The sequence below is a fragment of the Nerophis lumbriciformis genome, linkage group LG11, assembly GCF_033978685.3.
Source record: "Nerophis lumbriciformis linkage group LG11, RoL_Nlum_v2.1, whole genome shotgun sequence".
NCBI lineage: Eukaryota > Metazoa > Chordata > Actinopteri > Syngnathiformes > Syngnathidae > Nerophis > Nerophis lumbriciformis.
In genome coordinates, this window is record NC_084558.2 from 10,247,408 (window position 1) to 10,267,344 (window position 19,937).

General features: G+C 39.6%; 2 protein-coding genes across 5 annotated transcripts; both read left to right on the plus strand.

Annotated features, from left to right (window-relative positions):
- The first annotated feature begins 1,312 nt into the window (after positions 1-1,312).
- Positions 1,313-11,596, plus strand: meiob (meiosis specific with OB-fold). Of its 4 annotated transcripts, XM_061966176.1 has the most exons (14): positions 1,313-1,533; positions 1,703-1,760; positions 3,083-3,187; positions 6,056-6,187; positions 6,274-6,346; positions 6,435-6,630; positions 7,099-7,199; positions 7,317-7,369; positions 7,523-7,618; positions 7,712-7,801; positions 10,604-10,748; positions 10,820-11,006; positions 11,078-11,164; positions 11,235-11,596. In XM_061966176.1, exons 4-14 carry the CDS (start codon positions 6,064-6,066, stop codon positions 11,346-11,348), a joined length of 1,266 nt encoding a protein of 421 aa, XP_061822160.1. In that variant the 5' UTR covers positions 1,313-1,533; positions 1,703-1,760; positions 3,083-3,187; positions 6,056-6,063; the 3' UTR covers positions 11,349-11,596. The 4 variants fall into 4 exon arrangements, 3 of the variants coding, with proteins under 3 accessions (XP_061822160.1, XP_061822157.1, XP_061822159.1); XR_009815837.1 differs by lacking the exon at positions 3,083-3,187 and having other exon boundaries at positions 10,839-11,006; positions 11,235-11,294; XM_061966173.1 differs by lacking the exon at positions 3,083-3,187.
- A 1,696-nt stretch (positions 11,597-13,292) lies between these two features.
- Positions 13,293-19,908, plus strand: mlst8 (MTOR associated protein, LST8 homolog (S. cerevisiae)). The gene is made up of 9 exons (XM_061967431.1): positions 13,293-13,374; positions 13,580-13,733; positions 13,835-13,886; positions 15,262-15,424; positions 15,504-15,579; positions 16,642-16,794; positions 16,864-16,988; positions 18,552-18,715; positions 19,481-19,908. Exons 2-9 carry the CDS (start codon positions 13,605-13,607, stop codon positions 19,597-19,599), a joined length of 981 nt encoding a protein of 326 aa, XP_061823415.1. The 5' UTR covers positions 13,293-13,374; positions 13,580-13,604; the 3' UTR covers positions 19,600-19,908.
- The last annotated feature ends 29 nt before the right edge of the window (positions 19,909-19,937 follow it).

The following is a 19,937-nucleotide window of genomic DNA, read 5'->3' on the forward strand; positions in this document are numbered from 1 at the left end:
AATACAAATTTACAGCTGCCTTTAATAGCATTTTTCAAAATAGTAAAAACAAATATTTATTTTTTGTGTTTTTTTTTCCATTAATTTTTGTAAAAATATTTAAAAAATCTATTTTTTAAATAAACATCATGCATAGAATGAGATGAAGCGTAATGGAAAAGTTGAAGTCAATTCAATAAATCAGAACAGACAAATGCACTTACAATGAGATGCTAGTGGATGGGTCATCAACACAATAACCTGTAATGGAAAACAGGACTGGCATTAATAACGTCTGCCAAACTCTACTGATACGGTCAAGAAGAGGCAGATTTGAAATATCTATTCGAAGGTCAAAGCCAATATTTTTTTTCGACACCTGCAATTCAACGTTGTATTCTCTTCATTCCATCTAGGACGGCGTTGACTTTACCGGACAATCTTCTTTTGCACATGATGGCAGGAAAGTTATACCTTCATCAATATTCAGAGAGAAGTAATTGAATATTGGCTCGAGGAATGATTGATGAGAGATTAACATGGGCTTGTGAATCAATTTGAATAAATCATTGAACCAAATTCTTAAGTTTTACGTGATTTATCTGACGGTCCATAAAAGTGCTGCTGTGATTAATAGACAGGCAATGTTTTTATGGAAAAACTAAATGAAATTTGAATTTAAAATGGCATCTCATTTTAACAGAAGATCAATCCCCTTACCCAGGTAAATAATGAGTGCTTAATAACTTGCACAGGGTATCATGTGATAGGATATTATTGTGTTTTTCTAATTCTACACTGTGTAAAACTCCCCTGCATCTCGGCCCGTATTAAAACCCGTCAAGCCTAAAAATCAACATACATCAAAGAGATAATATATTCTCCCCAAACAACCAGCGGTGAGGATTACACAGATAGAAGAGGAACAAGGCTGCAGTATAAACCTTCACATGCTTTCTATACAAGACAGTATATCATGCATCAGATAAGCATTTGTTCAGTCAAACGAACAGGAAATTGTCACATTCATCTTAGCAAAGCTGTCCGGGATAAATTCAGTGCTGCAGAATTAGGATTGGAATATATTATCTAAGCAGTAAACACAATACAGGGGCCTGCCTATGCTATTACCTATGTATTATTGCAGCTACAAGGAATGGAAATAGAATACAATCGTATTTTACTGTGAATAATAAACAAATATACATTTTATTACAGTTACTGGAGCTGGAGTATCAATGTGATCAAATAAGAGCTAACAACAAGAGTATATAAAACGACTATACACTTGAACGCAGCATTTCCGGCAGCACCTGAAGGCATTCCATGAGCCAATGAGCTAACCAGTTAGTTTGGATGTGATAAATTTGGGGTCTGGACAGCATTTGCCTCGTAAAACGACGTTAACACGTCTTTATTGTAGGTTATTAGTTTCAAGTATTGATATTTTCCAGGATTATATTTGTAGTCATTAAGCTGTTAGTTCATTAGGAAGGGTACTGAAAAATGTCTGCCATTAGCATCTCTGAGCTACATCCCAACATTGTTCAGCCTGTAAGTACCATCATGTTCTGCTCATTCTTGGAGAATTTGGTCATAAATAAAGAATTTTTGTCGAGCATGTTATATGTTCTGCTACGTTTTTGAATTATGAATCGCTTGGTTTCCTATGTAAGAACATAAGTCAGCAAAATATTAAACCCATGTGTTTTTTTTTTTCTAGAAAGTGGTTGGCATCATCATAGGAAAATCTGACACAAGGAGCTTCCCGGACCGAAAAAGTTAGTATAAATTTGCTGTTTTATTAAAAATGTACTCAAATTATGACATGACCTATGTGCAATGGTGTCTTGTACAATAGCGTCCTCTTCTGGAGATTGATGGATATGGTTTCATGTTAAACGTTTCACTCTTGTAAGCAAACACTGAGAGGCCAAGATGATATCATACAATTAAGTCAATATGTTATTCTAAGTCATATATTAAGATATTTAAGCATTCATTTCGTATTTTTGACTTTTAACAGATTCATATTACCGACCTGTACTGTAAGCCACTAAAGTCCTGAGTCCAATGTTGCCAGATTTTGCCAGAAAATCAAGCAACTAGTGCAATGAAAACAATACCCACTGGCATCTACCCAAATATAGATACCGTTATTATTACACTATACATACGCAACAGTAAAATAATAAGCACAGTCAATTTAACACCTTTAAAAAACGGAATTATTTAAATAACTTGAGATGTTTAAACCCTAATTGATGGATGGTATCTACCTAAGTGGCTATTTTTAGCTCACTCATTTTTCCCTTTGTGTTTTGGGACTGTGGGACACATGTCCGTTTGCGGAATTCAATGCCTTTCAATTATTTTCTCTTACTCCTCCCAATAAGTAGAAGAAAACATTGCCCCCCCCCCCCCCCCCCCCCCCAACACACACCTATCTTTGCCGCGACTATAAATAGTGTAATTTGTCTATAAAATTGTTTTGAGTACACCTCTGCATAACATTGTATCCTTTATAATATTAAGGAAACAAATTAATATAGAACTATATATAACCGTTCAACAAAGAGCACTGTTTGTTAGTCTGTAACAGAAAAAAATTAAAGTGCATAAATTTGCCTGAAATCGCATCGCGCCCCCCAACCATTTAAGAAGGACTGGCCTAATCTAGGAGAAAGGTGCACAGAAATATCCAGGTTTTTTAAATTCTAGTTGTATTCATATACTGTACATTTTCTTCTTAATATTTTTTATTGTTAAACTGTTTTGAGTGGAAATGTTTTCAATAAATATGCAGTTTTAATTGTGCCACAAAGTTTTTTTCAGATGAGGGAACATTTCTAAGTCAACGTAATACTGTAGGTGAGCAAGATATTCCAGGAAATGGAGAGAAACTACTCACCGCACAGATAGAAAAACTAAGCCCAAAAAAGTAATTACTCATTCAAAAATAACCCCAAAAAAACGCGACCTGCAACTTTGACAAAAAAATCACGCGGCGGCGCAAAGTAGTTTATAAGAAGCGGACCTAGCAACACTGCTAGAGCCTTGCACTGGTCCAATTTTACCAGTCTAGAAACCGTCCCACCCATAGATACTACTCAACTACGCTCCGAAGGCGTCTGCTCCCTCACGCTGCTGCTACTCTTCGCCTTTTGCTCCAAAGACAGCAAGAACTCGACTCGGTGAAAGAAACAACGTGAGTATGGCTCCCTGATCTTCGTGCACTGTTCTCATGGATATGTTAGCCCTACTCTAGGACCATGTCCACCAGTTAGAACAGAGTAATTTCGTACGTATAGACGCCGCGGACACGTTTGCTAGCGTTAGTTGTAGCGAGCTGACTCGCCCACTGTGGTCTACAAGCCACGGTGAACCGGTTGAGACGCATACTAGATTTAGCTGACTCGCAACAGGCCTAGTAAACACGTACGATAGGTTAATCACACCACTAGCTACGCGAACATAGTTGTACACGTTGGCTCCAATGACACTAGGATGAGACAGTCAGAGATTACAAAAAGGAATATAGCTCGGACTTGTAATCTCGCTAGAAAGATGCCTCGGCATCGAGTACTTGTCTCTGGCCCCCTGCCTGCGAGAGGCAATGATGAGAGGTATAGCAGATTAGTCTGGCTTAACAAGTGGTTGGCTAGTTTTTGTAGAGAACAGGGACTAACGTTTATTGATAATTGGACCTATTTCTTGGGCAAGCCAGGGTTGCTGAGGAGGGATGGCCTTCACCCTAACCGGGAAGACACCATTACTCTTTCCAGAAATATAGACTACTCTTTGAGTCAAGCTTGACTAACTAGAATAGAGCACGCTCGGATACAGGCCATTACAGTGTCTGTTAGCCCGGGTGAAGAGTCAATTAAGCTACAACTAACCAGTGCCAGGCTGGAAAATTCCTGCACACATAGCATTTCTTATAGAATAATACATAACTCACATAATGTTTTTTTCTGTAGCGACTATGCCAGAGGTGAACATGCATTCTACTGAGGTGGCAAATTAGGTGCCCTACACAAAAGAGACGTAATGTTATTAATATCAGTACTACGGATACCATTAACAAAAAGGCCTCAAAACAGCCCACTACCTATAATATGGGCTTTTTAAACATCAGATTATTGTCTCCAAAAACGTTATTAATTAATGAGGTCATTAGAGACAACAATCTTAACATCACTGGTCTCAGCGAAACTTGGCTAAAACTAGATGATTTTTTCCCACTTAACGAGGCATCTCTTCCTAACTATACGAGTTCACATATTGCTCGTCCCCTTAAAAGGGGTGGAGGGGTTGCATTAATATCCAATGAAAACCTTAACCTTAGCCCTAACCTAAGTAATAAATATAAATCATTTGAGCTGCTTACTATGAGGTCTGTCACACTGCATCTCTCCTTATGGCTGTTATCTATGCCCCCCTTGGGCCCTATTCGGACTTCATCAGGGAATTTTCAGAGTTTGGCGCTGATCTAGTGACGCACCCAGACAATACAATCATAATGGGGGATTTTAATATCCATATGAATACCTGTCAGACCCTGTGTTCGTGGCGCTCCAGATTATACTTGATAGCTGTGGTCATACGGAAATAATAACTAAAGTAATGTCCAATCATTACCTCATCAAATTTGAAGTTCTGACTCATTGTCAACAAGCTACTAATAACCAATGCTTTAGCAGCCGCAACATTAATGCTGTCACAACTACGATTCTTGCTGGCCTATTGCCCTCGATTATGGTGCCATTCCCAAATTATGTGGGCTCTATTGATAACCTTAACAACTTTAGCGATGCCCTGCGTAACATCATTGATAGTATAGCACCGCTAAAGCTAAAAAAGGCCCATAAAAGGCATACCCCCTGGTTTATAGAAGAAACCAGAGCTCTTAAATTATCATGTAAAAAGCTGAAACGTGGCGTGCGACTAAACTTTAGGTTTTCCATCAATCATGGAGTGATAGTTTAATAATTTATAAACATGCGCTTACCATAACTAAAGCTAATTACGACTCCAATCTCATCCGCCTCAATAAAAACGATCCTAAATATTTGTTTAATACATTAGCATCGCTAACCAAACAAGGGACTGATGACTGATGACTTTATGAAATTCTTTATGAAAATTTTACTCATTAGAAAGGAGATTCAAGATAACGCGTGCCAGCTCCAACTGGGTTCTATTAACGCAGATACGAATGTATATACGATGGATAATGCTCTCAAAAATAATCTTTCTCTTTTTGAAGAAATAACATTAGAGGAACTCCTGCGACTTGCAAATGGGACAAAACAAACAACATGTTTATTTGACCCACTTCCTGGGAAATTTATCAAGGAGCTGTTTGTAATATTAGGACCATCAGTGCTAAATGTTATTAATTTATCAATTTCCTCTGGTACTTTTCCCCGAGTATTCAAAAAAGCGGTTATTCATCCTCTGCTCAAAAGACGTAACCTCGATCCTGAGCTCATGGTAAACTACCGGCCGCTGTCCCACCTTCCCTTTATCTCATAAATCCTTGAAAAAAATGGTTGCACAGCAGCTAAATGAACACTTAGCGTCTAACAATCCCTGTGAACCCTTCCAGTCCAGTTTCAGGGCAAATCACTTGACGGAGACAGCCCTCGCAAAAATGACTAATGATCTATTGCTAATGCGTCATCCATGTTGATGCGCTGCTTTCGATACCGTTGATCATAACATTCTATAGAACATATCAAAACGCGCTCGTATGTCAGACTTGGTTTATCTCCTATCTTACTGACAGGATACTGTGCGTTTCGCATAACAATGTGACCTTGGAGTATGTTAAGGTAACATGCAGAGGGTTCAGGGTTCAGTTCTTGGCCTTGCACCTTCAGTATCTACAACATAATCATACGCAAATACGGTGTTAGCTTTCACTGTTATGCTGATGACACCCAACTTTACATGCCACTAAAGCTGACCAACACGGCAGATTGTAGTCACATGGAGGCATGGCTAAATAAAATTAAACAATCGACGTCCAGCAACGATGTTGACTGCTCATTATTGTATATCACCATTTCAGATGTTGGTATGGAGAGATTTACTTTTGGCTTCACCATCAAGGACTCTCCTGACTTCTTCATCAATGTGACGGCTTGGGGAAATGATGGGTACATCAATGGGCTCTATGGCAGTTTCAGCATCGGAGATTGCGGTGAGACCTCTCCTTCCTAAAAGTTAAATCATTGTCAAAAGATGACCTAAGCTTCATTTTAATGCCTAATCATATTATTTCTTCAGTCACCATTGAAAATCCATTAGTGGCCACCAAAGACCCAGAAAAGGATGACAGGTTCTGTCCAACAACACCAACGTAACATAATACTCACACAACACGCTACTGATGCAATTTATATTTAAGTGTAACATATTTGATGACATTGTCATATCTGCTCTCTCAGTCCCTACAGGCTGATGGTGACAGAGGTTCACTCCCAGGTGAATATGTGTACAGACATTGACACCACAGATAGCCTGCTGCCGCTGATCCACCTGCCAGTTAAGGACTCCAGAGACTTCTACACTCTGGGAGACATAGTGGCCAACGGACAGAGTCTGGAAGGATCTTTTATAAACATACTTGCTGCTGCGAAATCAGTAGGTTATCTAGATTTGTTTTTGTAATAATAATGCTCAGTTTAGTTTGACACTGTCAAAGGGGTATTTATTTAGCAATATGGTAATCATCATGGAGTAGTTTGTGACTATCTCATCACAATTAAAAACGAGCTCAAATAAAGAACCAAAAGATAACATCAGCAGATCTTTGTTATATTGCTGCCGAGTCAGCATTTTGCTTAAAACTACTGCTAATAATACCGCTCGTCGATACATTGTTGTCATTACTTAACAATTACAACATTACTTTTCAGTATTCAAAGGTCTCATACAAGTTTGACCTCATACATTATTAATTCTGCTCACATGATTTAGTGCGGGGGGTGAAGTATCTCCCAAAGAACTTGTTAAACAAACCTCAAGCTTTCAAACATACATACTGTGTTTTCCTCAAAGCCAGATTATCAAATTAATCCATTTTAAATGCCTTGCCCTTCTCTTTTTCAGATTGGGGAGACTAAACTGTTCAGGACATCCGATGGACGCCAAGGACAGAGGCTGGAAGTGAAGCTTTTTGATGATTTGGTTTCCTCTTTTCCACTCATCTGGTGTGTCCCGTGTATCAATGTTGCATGTTTGCATTGGCTACTGTGTGTTGTTTTGTTTGACATCGAGTTGGATTGCATGTCAAATGTTTAACTTTCTGATCTCTGATTCATTGACAGTTGGGACAGAGAAGCTATTCATCTTATCCAGACTTCGGTAACCAAAGGGACTGGTAGGGAAGCCACGGAACCGATCTCTATTGGACTCTTATTACTGCCTGTCACATCATATTAACATTCTCGCACAGCTGATATTTGAGATGAATGGTTTATGTTATTTCTGAGAGAACTTACGCTTGTTTTGACTTTGGGTTCCTCATTCCAAGTGCTCTTCCTAGCCGATACAAAGATTACCTTTGACAGCTTCCGCAAAGGAATGAACGCATCTGTCAACTCCAAAACGATTATCACCGTCAATCCTGGTAAACACATCACCAACGCATAACATCGCACCGTGTAATTAAACCAGAACAAGTCATGTGTTGCTGTACATGTCAATCATCGTTTGCTGTCAGACACCCGGGAGGCCAGTCTGCTTTACAGCTATGCTAAAGAGATGGTGGAATCCGGGGCTCTGGAAATCGACAAGTCAGAGGATATGCCAGGTAAATTGTTATTTGTGTTTGAAAAAGAGCACCTGGTTATGAACTTTCATGACTGTTTTGGTTTTGTGTTGTATGCGTCATGTGTTTAGTGTTTGTTTCGGTTTTCAGCGCTCCTCCCTCTCATGATTGCTACATTCTGTAGGTGCACTGCTTCCTCACACTTGTCTCTTATTGTAATTTAGAGGGTTTATAAGCCAGCCCTGATTCTTGTATTCCGTTTATGTTTGCATGTGTACCTTAATGCTGCCACATGCCTTGCACTAGCCACGTTCGATTGTACCTTTAAAACTCTTTTACATGCACACTGTTTTCTGTCTGTACATCCTTAGGTCACGCCTACTATCGACATGGGCCACAGTGACACACCTGCTGTATCTTAAAGGGGAACTGCACTTTTTTGGGAATTTGCCTATTGTTCACAATCATTATGAGAGACAAGAACACACGCGTCTTTTTTTTTAGGATTTTGAAGACGATAAAAAACATTTTCAAGATGCGGCTAATGGGAGTCACCGTTGTAGCCTTCCAATTCTCTAAAACAACTTCAAAACCCTCCATCAATGTTTTATATACACGTTGCAAATCAATATATAATGCAAATGTATGTAACAAACACGATCATAACAATATGTAATATGTACAATATTTACCGTATTGGGGTCATTTTATGCACAGCCGGAACTAATTTTTCACTTCACTTATTTCCGTTTCCAAAAGAGCGCACTTATGACTTTCTGCAACAAATATGTTCCTACTCCCGGAATCAAACGTGAGTTTGTTTTCTAAACATGGCAAACTTCGCAATTGACATCAAAGACGACTATTTTTGGATAACCTTATATTTTTTAAACTAAATATACAGAGGATGAACTGCTGCTTATAGAAGCGAGCACCAAGAAGAGGCTGAAACGTTGGAGCAGACGGAAGCCGAGAGAGTGTGACACGGTCATGCTGCAAATATGGAACTTTTGAGCCAAGTTATGCTCAAATCAACTGGAAAACGACCCCGGCCAGCTTGACCTTTTTTAAAACTAAATCAGTTTATTTATTTATCAGAGCTGTTGCTCCAGCGACCCCCCGCGACCCCGAAAGGGACAAGCGGTAGAAAATGGATGGATGGATGGATGTTTATGTACTTTACTGAGGAATGTCGTGAATCATAGAACTGGCACCCAATGTTATTAAAAAGTATGGATTTTGAATCGAAAAATTGTTATGAATCGAGAATCGATTTTTTTTTTCATTTTTCATTCATTCATTTATTTCAGGCAATGACACAAAAAAAGTATAAGGTAGACAACACATAATAATATTAATTAATATAATGCAAAAGGTAATGATCCAGTTTTGTCTTAAAGGGAGTGAGAAGATGATAATTTATTTAATCCCACCCCCAGTTCTCCATTAAGTGATTCATTCATTGAGCTTCACTGTTACTTTGTTCAATGATTATAATACAAACGTTGTATCATGGTGGCATTACCACAGGTAACAATAATTGTTACACCGTAACAGTAATTTGTAGCAACAAATTTAATTAAATCTTTACCCCCAAGAATCGAATCGAATCGTGCGGTGTCTAATGATTCACAGCCCGACTAAATAATGCTATATTTTTGTTACTTTATCATTTAATATGCATGTTTCAGACTGCAAATATGTATGATTGATGTATGCATGATTTATGGGGATATGCTTATTTTGCCCGGAAAACTTAAGTGTTCTCAGCATCCCTTGCACCACTATATTTTCGACACCTTCACATGAAACCATAACCTTATAAATCTTACATTAAATCGTTCATTAGTTTGAATAGTTTGTAGTGTGAAACATGTATATGAAATGGGAAAACAAACAAAATATTGCATTATTTAGAGTAGCGATTGTACTTACTTTAAATATTACTTGTTCACTGTTTTCATGCAAAGAAGAACAAGTATAATGTTCATATTTAATGAAATATCCATTCACAAAACATATTATGACCAACCTCAGATTTCCTAAGATAAGCGTTTTCACATATATAAAAGCACTTTAAATCAAATGTATTTGGAACAAATCAATATAGTTATAATATATATTCTCTTTTTCCAAGATGTCATATTTTTTGCCTGGACGAGTGACGCCGATGCTTGTTGATTACACATCAAGCACACATTTCATCTCTGTGAATAAGTAGTAGTTGGTCAATTTTTCTTAGAAAACGTAACTCTCTTTATTCTCTATTCTCATTTTTGACAAGGACCATTTGGCTAATACGGGGTGAGTGGAAACCAAGGTAGACATTATTAGCAAAAGGCATATTACTACCATATGCTGTTCAGTGAGTGTGGGAGTTGAGCATCTTTTTCTACTCTAATTACAATAGTGCACCCCAAGCGGATAATTTAGGAATAGCATGGTAGACATAATTTTTTTCAAAATTAACCCAGCAGGGCAGATTGAACTCCTTAGCGGGCCGGATTTGGCTAATGGGCCGTATGTTTGACAACCTTGCTTTCGAGTGGTCAGTGTACAGCTTGTGTTTCAGTAGAGATTTGGAAAAAATACTTGACATACAAGTGTGCCAATATGTCAAGTTTACAGTTAAGCATGGCTGTAGTGTCATTGAGGAAACATACATTGTTTTCAGGGGAAAGGAAATATATACTGCTTCTAAGCTGTACATGGACTATTCTAATTTATGTCTAACTTTAATTTCTATAGTATTGTCTCTTGAGAAATATATACAATGGTTGTTGAAATGTGAGGGGTGTACTCGCTTTAGTAAACGCTGTGATTATGTATTTTATAATCCTGCAGTGGAGTCCATCACTGACGTGTACACGGTTAGTCAACTGAAGGAGAAATCACAGGAAACTGTTGAGATATTCTTTGGCATCACATTCAGCTTCATCTCCAAGCTGGACCTGGACTCTTCCGTTTCAAAAGTCATCAAGACACGCTGGTATGTTTACCCGAGCACACGGGATGCAGCATTTGTTGGAATAATTTCTGGTTTACCGCCCTCTGTCTCAGCTCCAGATGTAAATTCCAGGCGCCTGAGGGCCTGCAGTGCTGCACTAACCAGTTGTGTCCGGGAAGGGGTCAAGTCTTTTCAGCCAACACAGGCTTTGACCTGCTGGTGGACCTCACAGACCACACGGGTACTCTGCACGCCTGCAGCCTCAGAAGCCCAGTGGCTGAGATAACATTTGGCTGCACTGTTAGTATTACAAACAACACTACTTCTTATTGAAAAGAAAAACATCAACTGTATCTCTTACTTTGCTGCAGACAGAAGAGTTTACCCGTTTGACCGACGATGAGCGCACTGCAATGAAGTGGAAGTTTCTTTTGGAGAGATGCAAAACATATGTGAAGGTGCAGTAGGTATACCTGTTCTACTTTTCCAATTTAATGCAAACTGATGATTTTTCACATGATGTTTTAGATCCTACCGTCCACTAAGACAAAGAGTGGGGTCAGAGCGGTTGTTCTGGCCTGCTCACTGGCTGACCCGGGTGAGGCGAAGCAGCACATGTTGGCGCTACTGCAGCAGCCCTGAGCAACACATATAAAGTTATTGTTGACTCTTTTCATCTGTTATTACAGTGACCATTAGTAAACAGTAACAATGGGTGTTGAGACTTTGTGTTTTGATGCTTGAAATTATCTACTGTATTTGTTTATGTTTATTCATTAAAAAAACAACGTGTTTTTTGTTTTACATTTTCACCTGTTAAATTGCCTGTTCAACCTGTTTTACAGTAAAGTTGCATTAATTATTCATATCTGATGTATTATATTAAAATGATTCCCACACAGTTGAATGATGTGTATGACAACTTGATTATTTATGTATATTTATTATTACTTATTTATCTGAAACGTGTTAGCAATTGCAATGAAACGGAAAAAGGGTTGGATTTAATACTCTACTTCTTCCTACTGCTTTTTCTCTAATGTAATGTGATGTACGATGCTGTAACTCTATGCACGTTCGAAATAATGTAAACTAATACTATAACCACAATTCAAAATAGTTCCGGTGTTTATCTGCTATTAATAACATCCATTTTCTACCGCTTGTCCCTTTCGGGGTTGCTGGAGCCTATCTCTGCTGCATTCGGGCGGAAGGCGGAGTACACCCTGGACAAGTCGCCAGCTCATCACAGGACCATCACAGATAGACAGCAGACAACATTCACACACCAGGGCCAATTTTAGTGTTGCCAATCAACCTATCCCCAGGTGCAGGGGCGCCGCTAGGGATTTTGGGCCCCATGAAAAGAATCTTTACAGGGCCCCCAAAACAGTGTCATTATTTTTTCTGTATTATAATTTCATCATCATTAGGGGCCTCTCTGGGCCCCCCTCCATCATGGGCCCCTAGAATCCGTCTCCTTTACCCCCCTTTTCGGCGCCCCTGCGGGAAGTATTTACAGAGCTTCACTTTTTCCACATTTTGTTATGTTACAGCTCGAGATGTCCGATAATGGCTTTTTTGCCGATATTCCGATATTGTCCAACTCTTAATTACGGATTCCGATAACAACCGATATATACAGTCGTGGAATTAACGCATTATTATGCCTAATTTTGTTGTGATGCCCCGCTGGATGCATTAAACAATGTAACAAGATCTTCCAAAATAAATCAACTCAAGTTATGGAAAAAAATGCCAACATGGCACTGCCATATTTATTATTGAAGTCACAAAGTGCATCATTTTTTTTAACATGCCTCAAAACAGCATCTTGGAATTTGGGACATGCTCTCCCTGAGAGAGCATGAGGTGGGCGGGGTTGAGGTGGGGGGGCTAGGGGGTAGCGGAGGTGTATATTGTAGCGTCCCGGAAGAGTTAGTGCTGCAAGGGGTGCTGGGTATTTATTCTGTCGTGTTTATGTTGTGTTACGGAGCGGATGTTTGGTGTTGGTTCACAGTGTGGCGCATATTTGTAACAGTGATAAAGTTGTTTATACGGCCACCCTCAGTGTGACCTGTATGGCTGTTGACCAAGTATGACTTGCATTCACTTGTGTGTGTGGAAAGTCGTAGATATTATGTGACTGGGCCGGCACGCAAAGGCAGTTTATCGGCGCTCTGTACTTCTCCCTACGTCCATGTACACAGCGCCCCCCCCCCCCCCCCCTTTTTCGGCGCACCTGCATGTCTTTAAGGCGAATTTAAAAAGTACACCATTTAGTGGGAATGAATTGATCAACGTGGACTTATTCGGGTGTTACCATAAATTTAGTGGTCAATTGTACGGAATATGTACTGTACTGTGCAATCTACTAATAACAGTTGCAATCAATCAATCAAAACGAGTATGTCAGCAAAGGAAAGTTTGATACAATAATCAGCGTTCGTCGAGTATCGCAAGCCAATAATATTTAAAACATTGATCACGGTTTGTAATGAAGAAATGCACATTTGCTTTCATTTTTTTAAATTAGCTTGTCATTTAAATAAAGGAGCCAGCAGATGGCAGCACGGCAAAAGCGGAACCTTTGCATTCGTACGTGTTGCTATAGGGAACTGTTTACTATAACGTACGAGCAGCCTACCCGCTGCACCAACCTTTCAAGGTAATCGAAACAAAATGTATCTTTCCTAAATCTTAACTTTCAATTATTCCCCGTAGTAATATTCACATCTCATTTTGTAAAATGATACATATTCACTTGTCTAACCCATTTAGCAAAGCTACGCTACTCGTTAGCTTACTAGATATTTAGTCATGTTTATGTCAAATACAACATTAACATCGCATGTGTTCCGTTGTACTTTAAGCCAGGGGGGTAGCGAGCAGTACAACATGAACGTGAATCAAGGGACTGTGGGCAGCGACCCGGTCATTCTCGCCACGGCTGGGTACGACCACACAGTCCGCTTCTGGCAGGCCCACAGCGGGATCTGTACCCGGACAGTCCAGCACCAGGACTCTGTATCCTTTAATTGGCTAGCAGCACAGTTCCGGTTGGCAAGGAGACAACTGTGGGGGGTTCATAATTGTTCTTAAATAATGTCTTAACTATTTCTTTCCAGCAAGTGAATTCACTTGAAATAACACCTGACAGGAGTATGATTGCTGCTGCAGGTTAGTTGTTTGACGAAGAAAAAATACATGATGTACTGTATTTTCCGCACTATACGGCGCACCTTCAATGAATGGCCTATTTTAAAACTTTGTTCATATATAAAGCTTACCGCATTATAAGGCGCATAGAATAGACGCTACAGTAGAGGCTGGGGTTACCGTATTTTCCGCACTATAAGGCGCACCGGATTATTAGCCGCACCTTCAATGAATGGCATATTTCATAACTTTGTCCACCAATAAGCCGCCCCGGACTATAAGCCGCGCCTACGCTGCGCTAAAGGGAATGTCAAAAAAACAGTCAGATAGGTCAGTCAAACTTTAATAATATATTAAAAACCAGCGTTCTAACAACTCTGTTCACTCCCAAAATGTACGCAAATGTGCAATCACAAACATAGTAAAATTCAAAATAGTGCAGAGCAATAGCAACATAATGTTGCTCGAACGTTAATGTCACAACACACAAAATAAACATAGCGCTCACTTTCTGAAGTTATTCTTCATTCGTAAATCCTTCGTCTTCGGTGTCCGAAGTGAAAAGTTGGGCAAATTTACGATCCACTGGCAGATGTTGGCGTCGTCTGGCGCTGCCTCCTCGTCTTAGTGAAGGTGTGTTCGCCTTCTGTCATCCATTGTTCCCACGCAGTTAGCAGTCTAGCTTCGAATGCCCTGTTGACACCAATATCTAGCGGCTGGAGGTCTTTTGTCAATCCACCCGGAATGACGGCGAGTATTGAATTAAGCGCGTAAGCGTGTCTCTCAATGTGCTGTTATGAGCTAGCAAATATAACAACTACACTACCCAGCATGCAACGATAGTTACGAGCATGCGTGGTAGCCCTGAGAAGCGTTGTATGCTGGCAGTTAGCACGCTGTGAGTAAACGTTGAGAACTCAGTTAACACGCCTCGTCTGCATTATTTATAATTAGACAGACAACACACTTAATAGGAGCCATTTTGGGGTCTTTACATAAACACACAAATGGAAATGAAACGTCACATATCCCAGCATGCACCGCGCGCTTCTTCTACGGGGAAAAAAGATGGCGGCTGTTTACCGTAGTTGCGAGACCTAAACTTTATGAAAATGAATCTTAATATTTATCCATATATAAAGCGCACCGGGTTATAAGGCGCACTGTCAGCTTTTGAGAAAATTTGTGGTTTTTAGGTGCGCCTTATAGTGCGGAAAATACGGTACTTTATGCATCCCGTAGTTGCGAGACCTGTTGTGGCTCAATAGTGGTCCATATATAAGGCGCACCGGATTATAAGGCGCACTGTCAGCTTTTGAGAAAATTTGAGGTTTTTAGGTGCGCCTTATAGTGCAGAAAATACGGTACTGCATTCAATCCAACTGTCCTTTTTAAGGTTATCAGCACATCCGCATGTACGATCTGAACTCCAACAACCCCAACCCGGTGATTAACTATGACGGCGTGAGCAAGAACATCACGTCTGTGGGCTTCCATGAAGACGGGCGCTGGATGTACACGGGAGGAGAAGATTGCATGGCTCGTATCTGGGACCTGAGGTACACCACTGGAATACACCTACATGTGGAAGCGTGTAATATTATCATTGTTGTCGTTCATTCAACAATCCCCCATAAGGTCACGAAATCTACAATGTCAGAGGATCTTCCAGGTCAACGCGCCAATCAACTGCGTGTGCCTTCATCCAAACCAGGTAGAACATTGACTTTTACAGTGCATCCGGGAAGTCAGGGGCGCCGCTAGGGATTTTGGGCCCCATGAAAATAATCTTTACAGGGCCCCCAACACAGTGTCATTATTTTTTCTGTATTATAATTTCATCATCATTAGGGGCCTCTCTGGGCCCCCCTCCATCATGGGCCCCTAGAATCCGTCTCCTTTACCCCCCCTTTTCGGCGCCCCTGCGGGAAGTATTTACAGAGCTTCACTTTTTCCACATTTTGTTATGTTACAGCTCGAGATGTCCGATAATGGCTTTTTTGCCGATATTCCGATATTGTCCAACTCTTAATTACGGATTCCGATAACAACCGATATATACAGTCGTGGAATTAACGCATTATTATGCCTAATTTTGTTGTGATGCCCCGCTGGATGCATTAAACAATGTAACAAGATCTTCCAAAATAAATCAACTCAAGTTATGGAAAAAAATGCCAACATGGCACTGCCATATTTATTATTGAAGTCACAAAGTGCATCATTTTTTTTAACATGCCTCAAAACAGCATCTTGGAATTTGGGACATGCTCTCCCTGAGAGAGCATGAGGTGGGCGGGGTTGAGGTGGGGGGGCTAGGGGGTAGCGGAGGTGTATATTGTAGCGTCCCGGAAGAGTTAGTGCTGCAAGGGGTGCTGGGTATTTATTCTGTCGTGTTTATGTTGTGTTACGGAGCGGATGTTTGGTGTTGGTTCACAGTGTGGCGCATATTTGTAACAGTGATAAAGTTGTTTATACGGCCACCCTCAGTGTGACCTGTATGGCTGTTGACCAAGTATGACTTGCATTCACTTGTGTGTGTGGAAAGTCGTAGATATTATGTGACTGGGCCGGCACGCAAAGGCAGTTTATCGGCGCTCTGTACTTCTCCCTACGTCCATTTACACAGCGGCGTTTTAAAAAGTCATGAATTTTACTTTTTGAAACCGATACCAATAATTTTGAAACCGATACCGATAATTTCTGATATTACATTTTAAAGCATTTATCTGCCGATAATTTTAATTTCAGTAACGCCAACCCTGTGTTGTTTTAGGCGGAGCTAATAGTTGGAGACCAGAGTGGTGTGATACATATTTGGGATCTGAAGACGGACCACAATGAGCAGCTGATTCCCGAGCCAGAAGTGTCGATCAACGCCGTTCACATCGACCCGGACGCGAGTTACATGGCGGCCGTCAACAGCTCCGTCAGTCACTCAACATAATTGTCTTTAAAATAAACGACGGCCTCATCAACTAGTCGTCCTCCTTTGCAGGGGAATTGCTACGTGTGGAACGTTGCTGGAGGTGTAGGAGACGAGGTGACGCAGCTCATTCCCAAAACTAAGATCCCTGCGCACAAACGCTACTCTCTGCGCTGCAAGTTTAGCCCTGATTCCACGTGAGTATCTGCTAGATTTGGATTTATGGTTCTTTAAATGGAGCCGGATCTTGAGGGGCCATTCCTTTCAAAAAGCCGAACAAAAGACTGGCTCGTTATTGCAGTTATTCTTTTAACCTTTTTTTTCCTAATCAAACTGACAATCACGGGTAGCAGTTATAAGATAAGATGTGGATCAAAATAATTTCAATTACACCAATTTTATTCTATTAGTGAGAGTTATTTTTAAATGTTTACTATAATTTTATTTGTGTTGTGTTTTCATTGTAAATATTCCATAAAGCTGGTGCCATATCGCATGCTCTGATAATAACATTTAGGCTGCAACGATTATTTGATTGAAAAAAAAGATTGGATTAAAATATTGTTGCATTAATTAAATGTTTAATGATATTAATTTATAAAAAAAAAAAAAAGATTAAATCCAGAATACATGGCATGCCCGGAACTTTAAATATATGGACCTAGTTTCCACACGGCAGCATCAATAGAGCGCACAAAAGCAGTGGTGTGTAGGCACCATGATCTTTGTGGCAGCTAACAGCGTGTAATGTTTTAATTTGTTATTATTATTAATGCACAAATGTTAGGTGCAATTTCAATGTTGATGTTGTGCATTTATTATAACAAAAGAATAACGGTTATGTCAAGCAGAAAATCTTTTATTTCACCTATTTTCCCCTAAAAACACACTACGAAGTGTGTTTTATCTGATAAATCGAACAAACTAATTGATAGATTACTTGATTAGTGAGATAAACGATAGTTGCTATTTAGAATTTTCCCTCACCTAAAAAAAAAAGGTACCACAGGGCACTTAAAAAAATCCACAAATAATAGGTAAGAATAAAAAATCAAATAAAACTAGCATAAAAATGTCAATGCAAAATTGTACTACCCTACCTAGTGTGTGTATACGCATGAACTACTTTACATACCCACATCAGAACAATGAGCGTGAAAAGTTCATCTAAATGCTGCTTTTTTCCTTTGACTGACCCATTTTCTAGTCCAAAATCTAGTCCATAAGCTATTCAAAAGACTTGATTCATTCGCTATTGTCACATCTGTTGTATCTGCCTCCTCAAAAACGTCATAATTAATTATGTACTAGCTTTAGGAAGCTTTGTCAACGTTAATATTTGGGCTGTCTGGAAATTAAACTATTATCTTTGTAAACACAACAATTTGGATAAAGTATATCCTTTTCTATTCAAGGAGGTTGTATTTCAAGAGACCCTCAGCAATTGGCGACAAACCGTGAATAAAGTATGCACACATAAAAAGCTCTAAAAATTCCTATAAGCCCTATAATATGTCTCTTGTTTGTACTAAACAAAACAATTACAGGCTAAAAGCATACGATATTGTACTCACAAGCATGCAGTGACACAGCATCACATCTATAAAGCGTCTTCCTGCTGATAAATGTTGAGCGACGTGACTTGTGCGTCAGCAAACCACTTTCAAATACAGTCACCATTAAAACATGAAACCATGTCCAATTTAAAGAGAGGGAAAAATCTACACAACTCTTGTAGCATCTTATGTTGTCATCTTTAGTCTGTTGGCCACCTGCTCCGCTGATCAGACCTGCAAGATTTGGAGGACGTCCAACTTCTCCCTCATGACAGAGCTGAGCATCAAGAGCAACAATCCTGGAGAGACATCTAGAGGCTGGATGTGGGACTGCGCCTTCTCGGGGGACTCGCAGTATATCGTCACAGGTAAAGTGTGGCATTTTAAATACACTTTATGTTTATGTTTCACATAAATTACCAATGCAATAGATGGTAAACAGTGTGTAGCTGCAGTGATTATTATACCTAACCAAAGCATTTGACACAATTAATCATATATTAATTAACAAATTAGAATCGTAGTAATACGTTAAGCTTGGCGAACACACATCTGCAGCTTTAAATATATGTTGCGGCGTACCCCAGGGATCGATATCGGGACCAAAATTGTTCAATCTCTATACAAACAACATTTGTAAAGTTACAAAGGACCTAAAGGGGCCTATCATTTACAATCTTTATGAGAGACAAGAACACGTATGTCTTTTGGTGTCCTGGCCATTTTCGGGCACCCCTGTCTTATAGGATTGTGAATGATTAAAAAAAAAAGACAGTTCCCCTTGAAAGTGTATTATTTGCAGACAATATAACTACATTTTGTCATAAATGGTGGATTACACAAAAAAGTATATCATATTTATTTGCTGTTTGACAGTTGTTTAATGACTCAGTTTCATTGATCATCATATTAGAATATAACTAATCATAACGCCTATGTTGTTCAGTAACTTGCTAAAACCTTCAGGACACCTGGTTTTTTTTTCAGCATTTGCCAATCTGGATCACTGATTCATTCATGTTTGACAGTAACAAAAGCTCTGACTCAAGTTTATTTGTATTAATCTCTAAACACTGAATATGAGTCTTATGTTCGGATCAATACTGCAATATAAATTAAATGTTTCTTCGCAGCTTCCTCGGACAACTTGGCCCGTCTGTGGTGTGTGGAGACGGGGGAGATCAAGAGGGAGTACAGCGGCCACCAGAAGGCTGTGGTGTGTCTGGCCTTTAATGACAGTGTGCTGAGCTGAAGAGCAGGAGGGTGGGAGAAAAACCTGTAACGCTGAAAACAAGACGGCCAAGGAGAAAACTGGTACACGCCTCTTGGTATACGATCACCTTAAAAAACCTGCAAGACATAATCCACCTTATGGTTCTGAGATCCAGCACAGGACACGATTATAAACGGTAGTATTTACTACTAACTATTTAAGAGGTGCACCATTAACTGGTTTTAATACAAACTGTGGTGTGTGTGTGTATAGCCCCCAAAAATAGTGTTAAGCTTTTCAAAAAATGAATGAAGGCGTGTTAAAAGGACATTAAAACAATCATACATGCTTTGTTTTTCAATTAAAAGAAACAAAAA

Coding starts and splice junctions, on each gene's coding strand:
- mlst8 (XM_061967431.1), top strand. CDS start 13,605: ATGAACGTGAATCAAGGGACTGTGGGCAGCGACCCGGTCATTCTCGCC. Junction 16,795..16,863: donor TGGCGGCCGTCAACAGCTCC/GTCAGTCACTCA, acceptor CCTCCTTTGCAG/GGGAATTGCTACGTGTGGAA. Junction 18,716..19,480: donor CTCGCAGTATATCGTCACAG/GTAAAGTGTGGC, acceptor GTTTCTTCGCAG/CTTCCTCGGACAACTTGGCC.
- meiob (XM_061966173.1), top strand. CDS start 1,486: ATGTCTGCCATTAGCATCTCTGAGCTACATCCCAACATTGTTCAGCCT. Junction 6,188..6,273: donor TTTCAGCATCGGAGATTGCG/GTGAGACCTCTC, acceptor TTATTTCTTCAG/TCACCATTGAAAATCCATTA. Junction 6,347..6,434: donor TTCTGTCCAACAACACCAAC/GTAACATAATAC, acceptor CTGCTCTCTCAG/TCCCTACAGGCTGATGGTGA.